At 41.2% G+C, this 17,731-nt stretch overlaps 1 protein-coding gene across 3 annotated transcripts in view; it reads left to right on the plus strand.

Annotated features, from left to right (window-relative positions):
* The first annotated feature begins 5,508 nt into the window (after positions 1-5,508).
* Anks1b (ankyrin repeat and sterile alpha motif domain containing 1B) overlaps positions 5,509-17,731 on the plus strand; it is a 1,028,376-nt gene continuing 1,016,153 nt past the window's right edge. For all 3 annotated transcript variants that reach the window (XM_027392602.2, XM_027392606.2, XM_035451548.1), the window contains exon 1: positions 5,509-5,802. In XM_027392602.2, the coding sequence (XP_027248403.2) occupies positions 5,669-5,802 (134 nt within the window). In that variant the 5' untranslated portion in view covers positions 5,509-5,668. The remainder of the gene's footprint in view (positions 5,803-17,731) is intronic.

The following is a 17,731-nucleotide window of genomic DNA, read 5'->3' on the forward strand; positions in this document are numbered from 1 at the left end:
AATTGAGATACAGCTTGGTAGGGCTCCTATGTCAGTCAAGATGCTTGCTGTAATTGTGTCAAAGGAGGACACAGGAGGGTGTAAAAAAAGGCACAGTAAAATTGCAAGGAGAGAGACCCTGAAATCTATTTCCAGATACACAGGAGTTAAGATTTACTGATGAGAAGACTTCCTATCTACCTAGCCTGGGGTGGGAGAGATGGCTTAAAGGGGCAATTTATTCTCCCTCTCCTCTATACCCCTACCTCTAAGCAATCAGCCCAAAGGAAGAAGTAGTTCTCTAGCCAGGCTTTAGATCAAGTCATCGTTAAATCTGTGGATTATAGCACATGAGTCAATCCTACTGACAGTCTGTATAGCTGAAGAACTAAGATTTTTTTCATTATTAAAATGATATGTTATATGTATGGGTGCTTTGCCTGAATGTGTGTGTAGCACATGTGTGCAGTACCAGTGATGGCCAGAAGACCAGCATTGAATACCTTGGGAGTAGAGTTACATACAGCTATGATCTGCTATGTGGGTATTGGGACTAGAACGTGGGTCCTCTGGGAGAGTGGCAAGTACTCTTAACCACTGAGCCATCTCTCCAGCCTGGTTTTTGCATCTTTCAACAGGTGAAAAATTATTTTGTAATATATAAAAATGACACAATATTCACATTTCAGTGCACATAAAGAAAAGTTTTTACTTTATAACTGCATTCATTTGTTTAAGATTCTCCTAAGAGCTGGGCAGTGGTGACCCACGCCTTTCATCTCAGCACTTGGGAGTTAGAGGCAGGCAGATCTCAGTGAGGCAAAGTCAGCCTGGTCTACAGAGCAAGATCCAGGACAGCCAGAGATACACGGAGAAACCCTGTCTCAAACCCCCTACCCTGCCTCCTTGGGCTACTTTTAGAGTACAACAGGAGAGCTGAGCAGCGTGACAGAGACTGCACAGCCCACATTGCTGAGAGCTAGCTGATGGGGTAAAAGAAGGAAGGCTGGGATTTCCTTTTAGGGTGGTTAGATGCTCAGGCTAAATTATGTGTCCATGTGTCTTCTTAGCTGCTTCTTTGAGGTACTGTGTAATAGTTTATCAGGTGTACCTGGCATTTCCTCAGTACAATCCTCTGAGGTGCCCACGATGGCCTGGAACTCACTCTATAGATAAGGCTAGCTTTAAACTCAAAGATCCACCTGCCTCTACCTCTGGATTATTGGGATTCATAGTGTGGACCACCACTGCTTCTCTGGAGAAAAAAATGAAAAGAGATTGGGAAAAATCATTGGGATTTTAGAGACTCCTTAATGTGATACGAATTTTGTAAACTACACTGCATTTTCCCGGGGTATGTATGGGGTCACAGGTTGTGTTCACAGACTCTCAAAGGTGGTAATAGCGGAGAGGCAGCTTGTCTCCCAGAGGGGAGAGAGTTAATGCCACAAGCTATAAGAAGGGTGATGGAATGTGAAGACTAGGGCTCTGGGGGGGATCTCTATTCCTTCTCACTGGCTTTCCCAGAGGACAGGAAACTTCTGTTTCTAAGAGACAACGTGCACTTTGCTTTTCCTACTCAGATCCCCCGGGACTGCTTTACCAGTGGGTGAAGTTGCTGTGCTTTCAAAACACAACTCTGGCTCAACTCTAGTTTTCGTCTTCTCTTGCCCCTTCTGCCTCATGGACCACTAAATAGGATAGTACGTTTTCTTTGGTGTCCAGCCTCCTATTTGCCATTTTTTCACTGTTTTGACTGTCTTTGGGAGACAGATCCCTAGTCTTGTTGTAAGGATGAAATGAACATCTACACGCTTTACCAGAGGAATATCCTGGATGGGGAAAGCCAGTACAGATGAACTCCGAGTTCTTGCCTAACAAACTGAGATCCAGATTGCCTAGCTGGCTCCCAAGACTTATTGCTTCTTTCTATCCCTCACAGATGCAAAAATGTTTGGTGATAAAGAATTCTGGATATTTAGTATCTTTAGATTTTTGGAATAATGTTTTCACTTTTAATTTTTGTGTTTATTTTCATTAAATGAAAACCTTTGTCCTCTTCAATAGAAAGCTAGATACTAACCAAAATAAAAAGTGTAGAGATATTGCCTTTGACTATCATATGTCAGCAGAGTGCCTGGAACTTGGAACTGATCTTTAGAGTAAATCATTTTTAATGGTTTCCTCCCTGGAAGTTGCATGATTTTGATAAGGATGACTCAGGAACCTCCAAATACTAACTCATCCATGATTCAATAGTGGCTGATATTTCAGCTTTGCTCACTTGAGTACTGTCTTAGTTAGGGTTTCAATTGCTGTGAAGAGACACCATGGCCACAGCAACTTTTATAAAGGAAAACATTTAATTGGGTGGCTTACAGTTTCAGAGGTTTAGTCTATTATCATCATGGTGCAACATGGTGGCATGCAGGCAGACATGGTGCTGGAGAAGGTGCTGAGAGTTCTACATCTTGATCCACAGGCAACAGGAAGTGAACTGTGACACTGGGTATAGCTTGAGCATAAGAGACCTCAAAGCTCACCCCCACAATGACACACTTCCTCTAACAAGGCTATACCTGCTAATAGTGCTACTCCCTTTGGGGGTCATTTTCTTTTAAACAACCACAAATATTTATACAATATTCTAGGAAAAGTTTATTTTGCTTAAGTGGCAACAGTAGTAAAGGGAAAAAAGGATTTTCCCACGCTATTATCAAAACCAATCTGTGGCTATTCATTTCTTGTTTCATGAACTGTTCTGCTAGCACCATATGTCAGGGGTCATATATCATCTTTTCATTAAAATAGATTTTAAAATGAAAAGTAAAACCAAAACATCACACTTGTCAAACCCTATGCCCTTTGGGAAACCTGCAAGGAGAGGCTACAGATTAACCTAATACTTTGAGCCATTGACACGAAATCTTAGAATACTGAGCTACACCAAAACATTTGTTTTTGTTTTTTTATTTCCAAGTGTCTTTTGAGTTTCCGTGTTGTTTACTTAAAGTCTAGATAGCAGACAGTCCTGGATTTGTCTTGCCTTACTTTCCAGCTGCATGATTCTGAGTTCATCAGTTTCCTTATATATACATTAGGGATAAAAGTGGTACCTCTGTCCCCACGGAGAAGCAAAACACGCAGATGATAGGCTCATAGTCTACAGAACTTTTTTGAGTGTTGAAATAAAAATATGGAAAACACTTAATACATATGGCTTCTGGCATGTAACCACTCATTAAATGTGAATTATCATCTGTGTAATTTTCTGTTTAGTGGGAGCTGAATTTGGGTTCTGGATTAAGCCAGTTCTAGGATCCAGTTCTTATTTTGTTGCATTGCATTTATTATTTATTTGTTTTAAAGATTCTCTCTCTCTCTCTCTCTCTCTCTCTCTCTCTCTCTCCTCACACACACACACACACACACACACACACACACACACACACACACACACACAGGGTTTCTCTGTGTAGCCCTGGCTGTCCTGGAACTCACTCTGTAGACCAGACTGGCCTCGAACTCACAGAGATCCACCTGCTTCTGCCTGCTTAGTGCAGGGATTAAAGGAGTGTGCCACCATTCCCGGTTTAAAGATTTATTTCTAAGTGTGTGTGTGTGTGTGTGTGTGTGTGTGTGTGTGTGTGTGTGTGTGTGTGTGTACATAAGTGCAGGGTCTGTGGAGGCCAGAGGAACTGGGTTCCCTGGAGCTGGAGTTACAGAAAGCTGCCGGCCACTTGATATGAGTGTTAGGAACTGAACTCTGATTCTCTGCAAGAACAATAAATACTCTTAACTGCAGAGCTATCTCTCCAGCCTATCTATGTGTCTATCTATGCTTATGGGAGCATACACTGTGTGTGTGTGTGTGTGTGTGTGTGTGTGTGTGTGTGTGTGTGTAAAAACATGTACCATGGTATGTGGAGGCCAGAGGGCAACTTGGTGGAGTAAGTTTTCTCCTTTGACTATGAGGGTTCCTGAGGCTGAGCTCAGGTCCTTATGCTTGGCATAGGCACACTTTTTTTTTCCTGCTGAGCCATCTCACTGACTCCCGGGTCCAGAGTGTCAGGCAATTACTCTGTGTGGCATTTTGTCTTTTCTGGACTTCCATTTCAGTTCTGAAGTAATATATAGTAATAGTACCCAGCTCACTGTGTTGTTGTAAGCAAAGCGCCTATCATACCCTTTCCCACCATCTGACCACATGTGGTCACAGCAAGTTTCAAAAAAAGTGTGCTCTCTCTACCACGAGCCAGGAAAACATCCCACAAAATCAAGTCAGCCATACACAATGAATTGCTGATCACATATGCAGATCAAAACAGCTCTCCCCTCCATGCCCATTTATATTTTTCCTAGTGTGGAGGAATTTTCAATGAGAGCCCTTTTCTGGTGTTTGGACAACAGATCTCAAAACCCAACTAAACTTCAGGCTGATTAAAGACCCTTCAAAAACTTGCAAAAGTCACAAACCATTCAGAGGTTAGGATAAAACAAACCTCTTCGATCTGTTCCAAGGGTGGGTTTCGCAGAGTCTCACGGGGGTAAAGCAAGAGGATGAAATATCCTGGACTGGGACCGAAGCAGTAGCAAAAGAGCCTCCTCCGAGCGTCAGGTTCTCCATCACCTCCTAGTGGGAGATTGTACTCAAGTGTGGTTCCCGAGTCTGGGCTCCAGGCAAAGAAGGTGCCTCAGCAGGCAGCAGGGTGATCTCCAGTACTCACACAGTTAAACCTCTTCCGAGGAGACTGGAGAAGAGAGCAGAAGGGAGCGAGGGGAGGAGAGAGGAGGGAGCCGAGAGGAGGGAGAGGGAGCGAAGAGCTGGGAAGGAGGGAGGAGGGAGCAGGGAGGGCTCCGCCCACTGGCACAGAGCTGGCCTCCCCCCGCCCCCGCCCCCGCCCCACGGCGGGCCCGGGCCGCACCTGCCGCGCGCACACGCCCCCCGCGCGCCGAGCCTCCGAGCCGCCGCCGCCGCCGCCCTCCGCTCGCACCCGCTGCGGCTCGCCCGCACAGCCCAGCCTCGGCGCGGCCGCAGCCACCCCGGCCGCCGCCGCCATCGCCGCCGCTGAACCGCCGAGCCCGCCCGGGGTGGAACCCAGGCGAGGCCAGGCTGGGCACTCGGGCGGGCGCACGGGCCGTCGCCGCTGTCGCTCGCCACGCTCCAGCTCCGGGGAGGGCGCGCTTGACTCGCTCCCCCGGCCGCTCCTGTGAGCTCGGTGTTCCCCTCAGTGCGGAGCATCCTCCCCAGTGCTCGGCGCCTTCCTCTCAGCGCTGGAGCATCCTCTCCAGTGCTCGGCGTCCTGAGCATCCTCCCTAGTGCTTGCTTGGCATCTTCCTCAGAGCCCAGCGTCCTCCTTCCGTTCCTCAGCGGCACACGGGCCCGATCCCCACCCGCACACACCCCACCCGCGGGAAGGAGGCCTCGGGAATGCAGGGGAGTGGCTGTGGGGGCGCGTCGCCGTTCGGCCAGCCCCTCTACCCAAACACGGGCTGCTCCCCATTGTAGAAGCTGTGCCGTGTGAGAGGAGGACTGCGTGCTGCTCCCTGCGCGGGGCTGCGGGGATCTCAGCGTGCAGAAGCCCTGGCATCCTCTTAGGGTGGGGCGGGGAGGGCCCTGGCTTTTGGAGACCGGACCCGGAGAGGACCGGAGCAGGGAAAGGACTCTTTAGGGGACTCGTGAGAGACTATGGGGAAGGACCAGGAGCTGCTGGAAGCTGCTCGCACTGGCAATGTGGCTCTGGTGGAGAAACTCCTATCTGGCAGGAAAGGAGGGATCCTGGGCGGAGGATCCGGACCTCTGCCCCTGTCTAATCTGCTAAGGTAAGAACTGGCACCCCCTGTGTGTGGGGTGGTTATGCACCCTCGTTAGCATTGTGATGGGTATGTTCTCTCCTCAGGGTATTGCACCTGGAGGTGTCAGCGATTCATTCTTAAATTAGGCAGGAAAACAGACCGTGTGTGGAGAGGAAGAGCCTCCCAGCGAGACGACTCTTTTGAGTAATTTCAAAATAGCTTTCCATCCATGCGTCCATCAGCTACTTTTCTCTGAGCTGTGGTGCAGAACTTGTCCATGTACTGGTGTTGCTAGAAGAAAATTGGCATGTCGGTTACTGTTGGTGTTTGAGGCTGTGAAGCCCACCCCTGCTATTTGAGGCTGTTGGGTGCACGCAGTTATCCTGCCAAAGCCACAGCCTCCTTGGACGGCTGCTACCTTCTCATGCAGAAGACATTGGCAGTGGGTTATGATCCCACAAAACAAAGACAGTAAACCTAAGGAGATGTCAGTGAGCCGAGGGTGTACATCTTGAGGCAGGTTAGGCAGCTTTAGCAGTACTTTCAGTTACCCTGACTTCCCTGAGTGAAACTCAGGATGCAGGAAGCCAAGTTGGGCTTGGAAAAGTGTGTGTGTGTGTGTGATACAGTAGAGGCCTTTTAAAAAATGTTGCAGGTAAGACAAATATTGCTCAAAGAAGCTTTCTGAGGCGACATTTAAAAAAATGTCAGGGTCTTTATTCAGCAGACATTAAGTTAGAGGTGGCTGGTTTCATTTGCATATTGGAGAAACTATTAAAAGTTGAATTAGACAAATGAAATCACTTAGGAGCAAAGAAGCCTGAATGGCACCCACTAATTGAAATTCAAGGAAAGCTCTTTAGTTCTCAAGTTGTGGTTATTCAGTTTGTCCTGTACCTTTTTGGAAGCATCTATCATCATTTGTATGTTTACCTTAAAACATCTCTTAGGTGGTTCAATGATACTTATAAAAAATTTTAAAAGCTGAAGTGATTTTCTTGCTTAAAAGTGTTTTGTATAATATTCATAAAAAGTAAAAAGAATTACATTTATTTGGTGTGTGTGTGTGTGTGTGTGTGTGTGTGTGTGTGTGTGTTGAGCAGTGCATGCCATGTAGCCTAAACAGAAATCAGAGGGCAACTTGTGAGAGTCTGTTCTCTCCCTCTGTCATGTGGGTTCAGGAAATGGTACACAGGTTCTCAGGGTTGAGAGCAAGTACTTCTACCCTCTGAACCAGTGGCCCGCAACCTTCCTAATGCTGCAACCCCTTAATACGATTCCTTACATTGCAGTGATCCCAACATTAAATTATTTTTGTTGCTACTTCATCACTGTAATTTTGCCACTGTTATGAATCATGTAAATATCAATGTTTTCTGATGGTCTTAGGTGACCCCTGTGAGAGGGTCATTTGACTCCCAAAGCATTGTGACCCACGTGTTGAGAAACGCTGCTCTGAACACTTGTGCTGATCTTGATAAGTGTTTGATACAAACTTCTGCATGAAAATGTTTTGTATACACAGGTTCTTATTCATAGGTTGTGATCAGATAGTTCAATTAATTACAATACTGGCCATTGGGAAAAGGAAAAGTATATTACAATGAAGTGAAACATAGTTAAAAATGGTGGGATTTAAAGATCCATATGCTATTGTATATACTTGTCAGGAGTGACACTATTGGAATGAAATTTCATTTCAGAACAATGATTATTATAGGAGTTTTTTTCCTCTCAGTGGACCTTAAAAAAGATGACTATTCTATGTACCCTCTTTCATTTTCAAACACAAATAGATAATATACATATTTTAGACTACAGTTTCAATGTTTATCTCTAGTTTATAGAAAAGGAATTATAAGTGAAATAAGTGTATTTACAAAGGCATCAATTCATCAATTATAAAAATTATTCTGGATGTATACTAAAACAAGTTCCTCAAAAATTAGTTTCTTTAGAAAAATAAGAATTTATTAATGATAAAAAATTTATTTAATTTCATTGAGACAAATGTTTTTTTTTTTTTTTTTTTTTAATTGGCTTTTCGAGACAGGGTTTCTCTGTGACTTTGGAGGCTGTCCTGGAACTAGCTCTTGTAGACCAGGCTGGTCTCGAACTCACAGAGATCCACATGCCTCTGTCTCCTGAGTGCTGGGATTAAAGGCATATGCCACCACCACCCGGCAAGACAAATGGTATTTTTGAACATTCTACAGTTGTTTTATTTTTGAAATAAAAATAGATGACACATTTTAGGGATAAAACACCAAGTATTTAATGTTAGTAAATACTTAAGTAACAAAAGCATGATCCATAGTGTTCAGCTGGGACGAGTTTTACTTTATTAATGATTTTATTGGCTGTCCCTGGTGCCTCTAGAGGAGCACACATGGAACACAAGGCATATTCATGAGAGTAGTTTGGATAAAGTTGTAAAAAATCACAGATAAAAGCAGTACTTTTCAGACTGACATTTACCTATCTCACTCAGAATTAACAACTAAAACATGTCTTTTAAGAAAATGGAGCTAGGTGGTAGTGACCCACGGCCTTTAATCCCAGCACTGGGGAGACAGAGGCAGGCGGATCTCTGTGAGTTCGAGACCAGCCTGGTCTACAAGAGCTAGTTCCAGGACAGCCTCCAAAGCCACAGAGAAAACCTGTCTCAAAAAACCAAAACAAACAAACAAACAAAAACCAAAACCCAACCAAAACCCACCACCAACCCAAAACAAAAACAAAAAACAAAAGCAAGCAAAAAAATGGGAGTTGAATTGTGTTTAGGTGATCTTTTGCATGGAATTTCAAAACACATTTTATGTGATTATCTCTATTTCATTAATGATTTTCAGTCAGAAACATAATGGGAGGTATGCTCTTTTCCAGCAAACATAATGACACTTTGAAATTATTTTAATATTTTGGAGTGAATTGTGGAACAGGTTAATCAGTTTTTTCTACTTGCTTTATTACTTATGTAGTGTAAAGTCTTTCTATTTGTTTTATTGGCTGTGTAGCGTAGCAATCATGTCAGACTCTGTGGGGTAAATGCTTGCACATCTCTTCCAGAGGTCAATACTCATTTCACAGATGAAAGACTAAAGAGACATAGAAAGATTAATAACTTGTCCAAGGTTACTTAATTAGTAATGCCAAGGGTTTGAAAATCAAATTTGCTTTACTGAGCCTTCAGTTATATTCATGAATTTATTTTGTTATTTTATTATTTAGACAATACAGTCTGGGAATAGTGCTTTTATTTTTGTTAAGAAAAAATCCATTGACTGCTTGTTTGAGACCTAATTAGATAAAAACTTTGCAGAAGATGGTTGTGTTTGGTTATGATTTACTGCACGAGCTGTGGCTATGTCATGAGGAGGTGTGCTTGAGTGACACTGTAGCTTTTAATGGACTTATGAATACCCTCAAATTAGTACAAAAAGCCACACTCACTGCAAAATACTGTGTGGTGGAAATAGTAATAGTGTCTATTCCTAGGACTAAATGATGTAAAAAGTAATGAATGAAAAGCATCAAATACATAGGTGTTCATCATTAGTGTTGGGATTCCTCACATTGCTCCAAGGCACATGAGATTTGGTGAAATTAATTTTGTAAGACCTTATTTACTAGACTGGAAGTAAGTTGCCATAGTAAATTTTTCAGTGGGATCAGAATCTTCAAACACAAAGGAGGCCTTTAATTTCCTCCACAAAATCCCTTTCCAATTAGTTATCTTAAGCACTGTTAACATTCCCAAGCAAGATCTTGCTATCTTTCTCAGTCTGATCTTGAACTCAGTCGGCACCCTCCCACCTCAGCTTCCAGAGTGCTTAGATTACATGCAGGCTCCACTGCACTGGGCATCTATTTATTCTATTTCACTTTTTGATAGCTGTGATCATAAAAAAAATCCCACTTTTTATTGAACTGAAATCCACTTTGCTGTAACTTCTAGCAGCTGGTACTAGCTTGGCTGTATGGGTCAATAAGAAAGTTGCTGAATTCGTCTGCCAAGACAGTTCTGCAGGGACATGCATTTAACTGTATTGTTTTCTTGTAAATTTGCTCTTTTTCGTGGAAGAACTACTGTTGTCCTTAGCTGTTATGTGACGATAGAGATTAGGTGGCCGAATGCAAATTTTCATAATGAATTTTTAGCTACCTTTTTTCCTCCTTTGAATATTCTCAAATTTCGAAATGTCCCTTTGAAATATGACATAAAGGGTAAGAAATGAATAATGTGTCAGTATAGAATGGAGTGGTGACTGATATGCTGATGCATAAAAACCCAACTGATTATAAAGTTGAATCTACTTTTATAAGAAAAATAACTACAAAGATTTATAGTGTACATTAATATGTCTTGATGTGGAACACAAAAATGGAGATAGTATTCATTTTTGAATGATGCGACTGTGGGCTATTTTTATTTCTTGTCTGTACTTTCATGGATTATGTAATGAAAATAGGTGGCATCTAATAAAATATGATACAATGAAATTATTACCACTGTATTATTGCTCAAGATTTTCCTGAGCCAAGAAATTGGTGTTGGGTCATATTATCAATGAAAACTTCCAGGTATTTTTCTCTTTAACAACCTGTGAAGCCATAATTCTCACATCTGGTATTTGTGAAAGTATTGGTTAAACCTAAGTTATCCTTATTGCGTTTCATTTTGTGTTACCCTGTATTTGCAACTTCTGCATGTCTTCTTGACTCTTGAGTCTGTGTATCAGCATGTTAACTTCCAATTTTGCATTGTCTGTGGATAAATACACTTTATACTGGAATCCAACCCACTGTAAGATATTCCCAAAGAACCTCTTTTCAGCTTATACAGTTTAAGGGGGTCAGTCTTTAGGTTTGGTATTTCTTGCATTGGGGCCATTCAGTAGACCAGTTGCTTCTCTCTGTTATACCAGTAAGAAAATTGTTAAGTATTGTAGTTATAGTCTTTGTAAATTCATTCACAGTCTGTTATGACATTCCCTTGAGTTATCTCTTTAGTTGTATGACTATAAATTCCAACAAAATGAGCATATTTAATAGTCACTTGTTTCTGGGGGAGTGAGCCATTGGTGATTCCTAATTTGATGAAAATTCCTTCTACTTGAATCTAAATCTTCTGGGTCTGGATATCTGATACTCACTATTTTTTCTGTAAAATATACATTATATTTATTTGTTGTGCATGCATGTGTATGGGTGCATGCATGTGGACTTCAGAGGACAGCTTGAGGAAGTTACTTCTTTCTACCATGTGGGTCTAGTGATTCTCAACCCATGGGTTGTGACCCCTGTGTGTGTGGGGGGGTCGAACAATCCTTTCACAGGGGTCAAGAATCAGATATCCTCTGCACCAGATATTTACATTATGATTCATAACAGTAGCAAAATTACAGTTATGAAGTAGCAACAAAACTAAGGTTGAGAACCACTGGTCTAAAACCATTTACAGATTTATATTGTTTGAGCATAAGATTACTGTAGTGAATCTTACATTCTGTTTTTCAAACTTAGATGAAAGAGATAGTAGCCTTTTCTCTGGAAAAGTAATCTTTTCTTCCTCTCATTTTATTGTTTCTCAACATCCCTTTCATTCTTAGAGAAATCTGAGCTTACCAGAGTTCTCATATTGGGTCTCCTTCTCCCTTTTCTATTCAGCTTATATACATAAAGTCTTGTTTTTAAAAACTTATATGCATCATTAAACAGCTGCAAAACCTTTTTTTTGGATACAAAATATCTTTTTGATACAACCATATATTCCAAATAAAAATAATTCTCATTTATAATGTAGGCTAATTTTTCACTGGTGTTAAGAATTATTTGTATCTTAATATAGCAATAAAAGTTTGCTGATACCTTGGATTTGTTAAGTCTTCTTTCTTGAGAATATAATCCATCAATTCTCCCTTTCCTTTCCTCCACCAAAGCCCTTCTTGCTGTTCAAATTCATGGCCTCTTTATCATTAATTGTTGTTACATACATACATATATACATTTTTAAATACAACATGCTCAGTTGATACAATGTTATTTGTATGTGTGTTTTCAGGGCTGACCATTTAGTATTAGGTAACCAATTGATGTGCTCTTCCCTGGGGAAGACAGTTTCTCCCACTCTCAGCATTCCTTAGTTGCCTGTAGTTTTTTTTTTTTTTTATGTAGGGTTGAGGCCTTCCCCCTTCTCCTTTGACATGCCTATTGTTGTACTTGTTGAACTCATGTTTTGGCAGTCATGTTGGTGAGACTATATAATATACTTAAGTCTGTATATAAATATACATATATGGCTTAAAATTTTCTCATTTGGGCTGATGATGCCCTCTTCAAGAGTAGAGACCACCTAACAGAACCCCTAACACCAGGGATGAGAAATCATCTTTTGAGTTGTTGGTCAGCATTGTCCAAGAGACTCCCAAAATATATAGGCCATTGCTATTGCCCTTGCTGCCCTCCCAGGAGGTGGAAGGTGAGCCCCTATTGCTAGAGACACCACACGCTTCAGGTATAGGATCCAGAGGCCCCCAAGAGCTGGAACTGACAAGAATGCTTCTTCCCTGAGGACTTGCTTTCATGGCACCAGGAGGTGCCATGCCACCTTCTAAAGGAGGGAAGCAACCAGCATTTCTACACAGCTATGACACCTGTGAACAACAACATTGGCCTTACAAGTACAGTAGTGTAACACATGCCTTGGCAGTAACTAACAGCTCTCTAATTCGACTTAAGATCCAGTCAATAAAGAAGGAAATCATGCCTGGTACTAGAAAGCTAGCCAACAACTCAGGGTGAGTGAAGTCATGGGTCTTGGATAAGAGCCTACAATTACTACTTTACTAAACCAGCACAATCCTTAACTCTATACTCTAGATATTTTTCCTTACTTTGTTTTTAATTCTTTAAAGAGTTGACTGTTAGGTGTAGCACATTTTGTAATTATTGTTGAACATAAATGATCCAGTTCTTAAGATCTGGATGTGAAAAGTAAATCAGTAAGAAGTGGGAAGAAACAATTTTCTGATCACCAAGGACATCAGCTACTTTATATTTTCAAATTTGGGATTCAACTCATGAAGCTTTTGGTGATAGGTACAAGTAGCAACTAGAAATAGGAAAAAAAAAACCCTGTAATTTTCACAACTATTTGAGCAGTTAGGTTATTGGGAATCTGATATAAGAAACTTGCTTTCAGAGATGCTGCATTTGTTAAGTGGGATAAATCACAAGAGAGCAGTTAAATCTCGCAAAAAATGTTGTATATGTAAAAATAGTCAAGTTTCGAGTGGCTATCTATTTTAGATAGAAATGATGTTTGAGGCAGTGATTACGCTATTATGTTCACTTGGCAGTGTCTGCCAGAGTGAACTGTGCCAGCTGCATGATGGGGTGTAAGGAGAGAGGAGAGGGAGTTTTGGTATTGACCTCTTTTTCTACGAAGCAGGATTTTTAGCTCCCTCTTTAAAATGATAAGGATGATACGTGGCAGTAAACTAGCACGGCTAGCTTAGTCTGCTAGTTATCCTGTCTTTCCATTCTATTTTCTCGTGGTGCCAGGGGTTAAAACCAGAGACTCCTGCATGCTGGGCAGGATTTTGGCCATTTACCTGTACTCCCTGCCCCTGGCTAGTTTTGCATTGCAGTTCCTAGTGTATGTGCACCTCAGTGGTTACTTACCCAGCATGGGCAGAGGGAGCAGCAACTCTGCACTGACATCAAGGAGAACTGTACAGTGCTCAGCAGGGGGTCCTCTAACTTCTTAGGTGATAGTCAACAGCTCAATTAGTTCACTGGTATACTGAAACGCTTCATTTTACATTGGGGGTAATTTTGGAAAAGTCTTTCTAAGACCCTATTCCAGGCACTGAAGCCAATCATAATATAAATGGAAGGGTAGAACGGATTTAATTTCAATCTGGAGACCTGGAAAATACTTAACTACACTTTAGTCTTTGGCTCCCAGTTTGAGCATATTGCAGAATTATTTTAGTTAATTAAAATATGATATTTTGATTACTCATATGTTGGAATGAGAGTGTATTTTATGTTTGAAGAAGTGGGAGTGTACACCGAAGGCTCATCTGCATTCTGTTCCTTATGTGTGTGATGACCAGGTCATGAAGGTACCATAGGTGGGCAGAGGCACAATGCTACCAGACCTAATGAACTCTAGGAACTTGCCCTAGAGTTCAGTTTTCTTCCTTTTTTACACCAGTAGGCTAACAAGTGAATCTCACAGTTTTATAAAATTAAATGAAACTTTGAAATATGTTCTTTGAGGGAGAATGGGGACAAAGTATGGTTAAAGAATAAATTTTGTTTTCTTCAGCTCCAGTGCCCAAAGAGTGTTGTTGGTCTCCGAATCTGTTTCTTCTGAGTAGAGCTTTCTTATCGAGTGGTGTGTCTTCGTGTATCTGGCTATAAAATGGAACATTGATTCACTTGTGCTGTCATCATTTGGATTCTGGTGTGCTGCAGAGTAGTTTTATTTAAAATGGGTAATTACTTCTGCTTACCCGAACAGAGACAGTCTGCTCACACTGGTTACTGTCTGATCAAAGCACATCAAGGCTCGGTTGATAGCTTTGGGCCTAAACAGGCAGTCTCAGATCTTGCTGCCTTCTTGGTATTTCTGTTCCTCGTGCCACATTTCCTAGATGTTTCCTTACTCAAATGCTTTCTTCTTGAAAATGAAGTGCCTCCTACTCTTCTCTAAGTATTGCAGACTCACCCTGGCCATAGTTTTTGTTCCAACTGTCCCTTTCCTAAAGGGAGGCAGAAGTTGCTGATTAGTTTTTTGTCAAATTAACATAATCTAGAGTCACCTGTAGGCATGTCTATGGGGCATTTTCTTGATTACTGATTGGTGTGGGAGGGCCCAGCCCAGTATAGGCTGTGCCACTCCTAGGCACGTGGCCCTGGATTGTATTGTATAAGAAGACAAGCTGAGCAAAGCTATGGAGAGCAAGCCAGTAAGCTGTGTTCCCCCAACAGTTTCTTATTTATTTATTTATTTATTTATTTATTTATTTATTTATTTATTTCATTACAATCCCAGGTCCCCCTCCCTCCTCTCTTCTCTCCCCGTCTTCCCCCCATCCCACCTCCCATCCATTCCTCAGAGAGGGTAAGGCCTACCCTAAGATATCAACTAAGTCTGCCCCATCACCTCTTTGAGGCAGACCAAGGCACCCCTTCCCATGTCTAGGCTGAGCAAGGTATCTTTTCATAGAGAATGACTCCTGAAAGTCAGTTTATGCATTATATTTAGATCTTGTTCCTACTGCCATTGGCCTCATACACTGCCCAAGCCACATCATTGCCACCTGTATTCAGGGGTTCTAGTTCAGTCCTTTGCCAGTTCCCCAGTTGACAGTGCAGAGTCAGTGATCTTATTAGCTTGGATTTGCTGATTCTGTGGGTTTCCCCTCGTGGTCTTGACTCCTTTGTTCATATTATCACTCCTCCCTCACTTTGATTTTACTCCAGGAGGTCGGCCCAATGGTTAGTTATAGATCTCTGTATCTGCTTCCATCTGTTTCTGGAAGAGGGATCTAACTTCTCTGGGGTTGTGGATTATAGTCTTGTTATACTCTGCTTTATGTCTGGTATCCACTTATGAGTGAGTAATACTATATTTGTCTTTCTGGATCTGGTTACCTCACTCAGGATGTTTTTTATTTTTTTCTAATTTTGTCCACTATTTGCAAATATAAAGATGTCATTGTTTCTTACCACTGAGTAGTACTCTATTGTGTAAATGTACCACATTTTCTTTATCCATTCTTCAGTTGAGGGGGATCTAGTTGTTTCCATATTCTGGCTACTACAAACAATGTTGCCATGAACATAATTGAGTAAATGTGTAACTGGATGTCGACATGCAGAAGAATGCAAATAGATCCATATCGATTGTCATGCACAAAACTCAAGTCCAAATGAATCAAAGATCTCAACATAAACCCATCCACACTGAACTGCATAGAAGAGAAAGGGGGAGGTACCCCTGAATGCATTGGTATAGGAGATCACTTCCTAAATATAACACCAATAACACAGATACTGAGAACAATAATTAATAAATGGGACCTCTTGAAACTGAGAAGCTTCTGTAAAGCAAAAGACACAGTCAACAAGACAAAACAGCAGCCTATAGAATGGGAAAGATCTTCACCAACCCCACATCTGACAGAGGGCTGATATCCAAAATATACAAAGAACTCAAGAAATTAGACACCAAACTATCAAATAATTCAATTAAAAAATGGGGTCAGATCTAAATAGAGAATTCTCAACAGAACAATCTCAAAAGATGGAAAGACAGTTACGGAAATACTCAACATCCTTAGTCATCAGGGAAATGCAAATCAAAACAACTCTGAGATACCATCTACACTGATCAGAATGGCTAAGATAAAAAACACCAAAGACAGCTTATGCTGGAGAGGATCTGGAATAAGGGAAACAATCCTCCATTGCTGGTGGGAGTGCAAACTTGTACAGCCACTTTGGAAATCAGTATGGAGGGTTCTCAGAAAATTAATAATCAATCTACCTCAAAACCATGCAATACCACTTTTGGGCTTATATACAAAGGAGGTACACTTGTCCAACAGTTTCTGTTTCAGGCTCCTGCCTGGAGTTCTCAACTTGGCTTCCCTTTATGATGTACTGTAAATAGTAAATTGGAATAAGCTATTTCTTCCCTCAATTGCTTTTGGTCAGTGTTTGGTAACACACAGAGGTAAACAGCCACAGAAGGGAAGCAGATCTTGTGATCAGTAGAGCTGGGCTGTGTTGTGGAAAGTAGATTAAGAACAAATATTGGACCTTTAAAGTTAGGAGTCTGGAATGTGCTTTCAGCTACTTCGCTGCCCTGTCCATCTCAGTTTTGTCTACTTTAACCTGTGAGCCAGCACCCCGTGCTTTTCTTGTCTTCACCTTCACCCCACACTGCTTTTTGGGGCTGACAATTACGTGACGGTGAAGTGTGATTGATTGGTAAAGCTTTTAAAAGAAAAACATCTTCTATTTTCACTGAAAGAGCCAAGAAAACATTGGGCAGAAAAAGCATAGCTATGGAGTCAAGCTTTGTGGCTAAACTGGTGGAATAGGCTTTGCTTGGTTCCTAAGAGGGGGTTAAATAAGGTAATTCATTATCTTTCTTATGAGACTGAAGAGGAAAGGGGTTTATTGGAGACATGTCTTAAAAAATTTACAGCTTAGTTAATCCCTAGAACTTTGTGTGTGTGTGTGTGTGTTCGTGACTGGATCTTAAACACGGGGTATACTAGACATGCACTTTACCACTGAGCTACATACACCCCTAAAATTTTAATTGAATTAATATTCAGATATAAACATCAGTATATTATTGCCTGTTTCCAGAAGCTATTCTCTAGATGTATGTATGAATTTACTATATAGTTACAGGTGACAAAACTGTGGGATATAATCATGTAACAGTTCTAATATCTAATGTGGTTTGAGATTAAAATCAAATATTTTAGATAGACATGTTTATTTGAAAATGTTTCATGTTGCAAGTTGATTTCATTGTGTAGTAGAAGCATTTGGAGATTTTACCCTGGATCCCAGTTAGCATTTTTTTTTTTTTTTGGATTGCCTCCCTCCCATCTTTCCTTTTTTTTTCTTCCCTCCTTCCTTCCTAAATTACTCTTAGCCACTTAGGGCTTTTGTTTGGTATATCTTACTAATCTATATTTGAAATATCTGTGCTTTACATAGATATGTTAAATATAATAAATAGTGTTTCAAATACACTGAACTGCTTTATTTACTTACAGAATTGTCTCTGTTTTATATGGATATTTTACTTCTAGTGTGGAGACCTGGGGGTAAAGAGCAGTGTGTTTGTGGGGAGCAATGGGAATTTTGTAGGGATGGTCTTTGTTCTGGTAAACTGTCATGGAGTACTGCATTGTTT

Source organism: Cricetulus griseus (genome assembly GCF_003668045.3).
Source record: "Cricetulus griseus strain 17A/GY chromosome 1 unlocalized genomic scaffold, alternate assembly CriGri-PICRH-1.0 chr1_0, whole genome shotgun sequence".
In the NCBI taxonomy this organism is placed as follows: domain Eukaryota; kingdom Metazoa; phylum Chordata; class Mammalia; order Rodentia; family Cricetidae; genus Cricetulus; species Cricetulus griseus.